The sequence below is a fragment of the Corapipo altera genome, unplaced genomic scaffold, assembly GCF_003945725.1.
Source record: "Corapipo altera isolate COAL_440 unplaced genomic scaffold, ASM394572v1 59121, whole genome shotgun sequence".
In the NCBI taxonomy this organism is placed as follows: Eukaryota; Metazoa; Chordata; class Aves; order Passeriformes; family Pipridae; genus Corapipo; species Corapipo altera.
This window is the reverse complement of record NW_020887353.1, coordinates 1-4,265: the sequence shown is the minus strand read 5'-3', so window position 1 is coordinate 4,265 and position 4,265 is coordinate 1. Positions and strand designations below refer to the sequence as shown.

Sequence of the window (4,265 nt, the reverse complement as noted above, 5' to 3'; positions counted from 1 at the left end):
CGACACCGCCGCGGATCCGCCCAGGCCCGCGCGCCCCCGCACTTCCGGGACACGCCCGGCGCTTCCCGGGACCCGCCGCCACGGCCGCGCGCCGATTGGCCCGGGGGCGCGCGCGGGGCGGGACCGCGGCACGGCGGGACGGGAGCGGGAACGGGGCAGGAACGGGGACGGAACGGGGGGGAGGAGGGGGGCAGGGCAGGACCGTGACGGGGTAGGAACGGGGCAGAGCGGGATGGCACCGGGACCGGGACCGGCAGGGCAAGACTGGGACGGGGCAGAGCGCGGTGGTGGGTGGAAGGCGCAGGGCCCAGCACGATGCGGCAAGGCAGCGGCCACAGCTCTAGACACGGTTCTATTTTATTATGGCAAAGGTGAAAAAGCCACCTCGGCCCAACAGGCAACCAGAAAAATTTATCCCAAAAATAACTCGGTACAAAACAGGTCTGCTCAGAATTAAAAAAAACCTTTACAGGAGTTAAAACCTATCCCAGAACATAAAAGTAAAACAAATCCCATCCTCGGTAGTAGTAGCCACAGCTGCAGCCCCCGCTGGGAGTGTGGAGCAAGATCGGAGTCCTTCCCTGCGCCCGCCACTGCTGCTTTAGCTAGTGTCCATCTGGAGAGAGAGGGAACCATCACCACGTGCTGCAGCACCCCCTGGTACCGCCCCAGCACCCCCTGCACGCAGCCCACCTGGCCCCGGTGGAGCCCCCAGCGCTGTGGGACAGGGAGGGCGAGTTTGAGCCCCCCCGCAGCCCCACCCCAGCCCCCTGCGCTGCCCCATGGCTGCCTCTGGAATCCTGCTCATGCCAATCCTTCCATGCTTTCGCCCTGATTTGTCCTGGCCCTGCACCGACTGTGCTGCTGCGGTGCCCTCGGGCCTTGGCCCTGTTGGGATTCTGACCTGGCCACGGCACAGACAGCTGAGTGAGGTCTGAAGGCTGTGACTGGCAAGCAGTTCCCCACACTGGGGCTCATTTCTACCACTAGCATTGCAGCCTTCCCTGGCAGCACCCCACACAGTTCTTCCACATGGGATTTTCCTTTCTGCTTTCCCACTCTTGCACCTCTCAGCTCTGTGGGTTTTGTTCTGCAGCAGTTCTGGCTCTGGAGGAGCTGTCCCAGCCCGGCAGGAGCAGAGGCTGTTCCTCAGCCATCAGTAACAGCAGGTAACAATGTGCTCTGGAAAGCAAAGCCAAGGCCTGGGCCAAGGCACAGCTCAGCTTCAGAGAGAGATTGCTTCAGTCCAAGGTCCTGGAAAACACTTTCCCTTTCCTGCCAGCTCCAGGCTGCCAGTGCTGCTTAGGACGAGATGCTGCAGAGAGCCTGTGACAGTGCCCAATTAGCACTTACCCTGGCATTGTAAGCATCCAGCTGTGCATCTAGTTCTTCTGCAGAGAGCTGCTGTTTGGAAGTTCTTCCAGCTCCTCTGCCTCTCCCTCTGTTCCCGCCACGAGTCCCTCGCCTGTTGCCTCCACCTCCAAATCCCCCCGAGACCCCACGGTTTCTGGTCATGCCACCTCTGTTTACACTGTGAGTTTTAAAAAGCAACTGTTTTAGTGCATTCAGTGAACTCAAACAGGACCCGCGCTCCCCACTGGGGAGGGGCCCAGCAGGTCCCCATCCTGTGCCTGGGGCAGGGGCTCCCCCACCTCTGTGCTGGTCTCCGCTGCGTGTCGATCTGTGATGTCACCAGCTGGATGTTCATGGGGCGCCCTGGAGGGAGGGAGAGCACCCGTGAGCCTGTGCAGGACAGGGCTGGGAGGAAGGGAGGGAGGGAGCGAGGGACACGTGCGGGCTGCTCCACTCCAGCCACAGAAACAGGCCATGGAGACGGCACAGAGACTCACCATCCAAGGGGACCCCGTTGTACTGCTTCATCGCCTTCAGAGCGTCGGCCTTCCTCTCAAAATGCACGTCTGCCGTCCCTAAGCTGCGACCAGATCTGTCATAGTGCACAGCTGCCTTCTTCAAGGTCCCAAACTCTGCAAAGAGCTCCTGAGAACAACAGAGAGGAGTGTGCCCGTCTGTCAGCGCTGCCAACACGGCAGCTCCCCACACAGCCACGCCTGGTGAGCACTGGTGCCTTTCCAACCACCTCGGACTGTCTGGGAACACACCAATGACAGAGGGGAGCACAGCCCATTGGGGAGTTTCTGGGAGTTGCCACACGTGGCAAAACCAAGCAGGGCTCTGCATTCACCTCCTGAAGGAGCACGTTTACAGCCAGTCAAACAGACTCAAGGGATGCCAATCTGTTTCTTTTCCCAGAGAAACTGAGGGTGTTTGTTGAGGCCGAGTCAAAGGGGCAACTATTGAAAATACTCCAGATGCCAGACATCCTTCTCACAGAGAATGAGCCATGTAAGCACAGGAATCCATGAGATGATGGCAGTTGCACTATGCTTTACTTGTGCCCATCAGGAACATACCCCAAAAACTGAGACCAGCAAAGTTCCCTGCTGAAGTCTGTCCTTTGCTGCCACAAAGGTTGGAAAAGGCAGCAATGAAGCCACCAATTTTGTTTCACAGGTGCTACATTTGGGACGTCAACGAGGACAACTCACCATGGTGAATTTCCCACCAGGGCTGTCCCGTGGGGGCCCAGGGAGCTGCCACTGGGCATTACTGCCCAGCCCTGCCCATGCCAACCCGTGCCCAAGGCACGGTGCTCCCAGTACAGGGCACCCAGCAGCCACCTTCCAGCCCAAGCGAGGCCATGCCAGCCATGCCCAGAGCCCAGGCCCAGCTGCTCCCACCACGGGGACACGGGCAGTGACACCGCGTGGCTCCTCCGCGGGCACAGCTGCCCCAGCCACTCGCACCACGTCGTGAGGAATTAGCACAGCAACAAAACCAACCCTACACCTAAGGTAGCACTAAATGACAGGGCTGGGAGTAACAAATAAGGCTAAAGCCATTGAGTCAGCTCTGCTGCTAAACAAAGCCCCGGGCAGCTCGTGCAGGGGCAGGAAGGTGAGTCCCGCCACACACGAAGCACAGGGGCTGTGCAGAGCCACATTTTACACCCTGGCCTCACTGCAACAGACAGGGACTTATTCACACCCAGTCTGCAGGAATGGAAATGGAAACACGGCAGGAAAAGAGTGGTATCCAGCCCGCTCCTCAGTGACCTGACAGAGCTCCCTTCATTCCCCAGGCCCAGCCAGAGCACTGCTGGAGGGACTAGACTGAAGGATGATGAGGGAGGTCTGACAGCAGGGGTTTGGTTTTCCTTGATGAAGACACAAGGTCAGAGCCCATGGTGATGGCTGTGCCCTACAGTGCACCCAGGCCAGGAGCCCCCGGGGGGACACACCTGGCACCCAGCTCAGGGCCCACAGGAACCACACGTTCCTCTGGTCCAGTCTCCAGGGCAGAGGCACTGACTGGGGCATGGCCATGGGACACCTCTCCGGTCACCCCGCCCATGCATCCGGAGAACCCCTCGGTGTCCAGCAGGACACGATCCGACACAGCAGCAGAACCCTGGACACGCATGCGGCGCCTCAGACACGGCTGCAGCTGCACAGAGAGGAGCTCAGAGCTCACACGGAATTCTCCAGTCTTGGCTCCAACCCGTCGAGGCGCAGCATCGTTCCCGCGTGTGCCACGGCTCAGCCCCTCACAAAGCATCTATAACCAGCTGTTCCAGCACCCCTCGGGAGCACCGGGCCCGCGCCAAGGCAGCACCCGCGGCACACACGGGGGATTCACCCGGGAATTCTCGGCCCCGGGTGCAGGCAGGTGCGGAGCCGGTGGGGCTCTCGCGGGCACTCGACCCTGGCGGAATGAATGAAACTCCCGCGCCCCCCGCGGCGCCGCCCCGAACCCCACCTGGATGTCCGCATCCGAGACGCCGAAGTCCAGGTTAGAGACGAGCAACTTCCCGCCGGTCTCCACGCCGGCCCCCGCTCCGAAGCCGCTGTCAAACAGGTCGTGCTGCCACTTCTCGGGGAGCTGCTTCGGCTGCAACAAGACCGGAACCTCGCTGACCGGCGCCGGGGCCCCGCAGCCCCCAGCCGCGCCGGGAGCGGACAAAGGACCGCCCGCGCCGCCGCCTCGCGTGGACCCGCCGTCCCGTCCCGTCCCGTCCCGTCGCGCCACCCCGGCCCGAGCCCCGGTCGCCCGATCCGTACCCGGCTGTAGGGCGCGGGCCGGTTTCTGCCGCCGCCCCGGGCCATCACCGGCCGGTTCCGCACGGGGCCGCCGCCCGCGCGTCCGCCGCCCACGCCGCCCCGGCCGGGCCCGCCCCCGCGGGCGGC

The 4,265-nt window shown here is 62.4% G+C and overlaps 1 protein-coding gene across 1 annotated transcript; it reads right to left on the bottom strand.

Annotated features, from left to right (window-relative positions):
• Window positions 1-333: 333 nt before the first annotated feature.
• Window positions 334-4,262, bottom strand: ALYREF (Aly/REF export factor; the record flags this gene model as incomplete). Its single annotated transcript, XM_027632736.1, has 6 exons — window positions 334-616; window positions 1,354-1,531; window positions 1,653-1,716; window positions 1,851-1,998; window positions 3,838-3,969; window positions 4,140-4,262. Coding segments are annotated over 6 exons (660 nt in total), but the record flags the coding sequence as incomplete, so codon positions are not given.
• Between the last annotated feature and the right edge of the window lie 3 nt (window positions 4,263-4,265).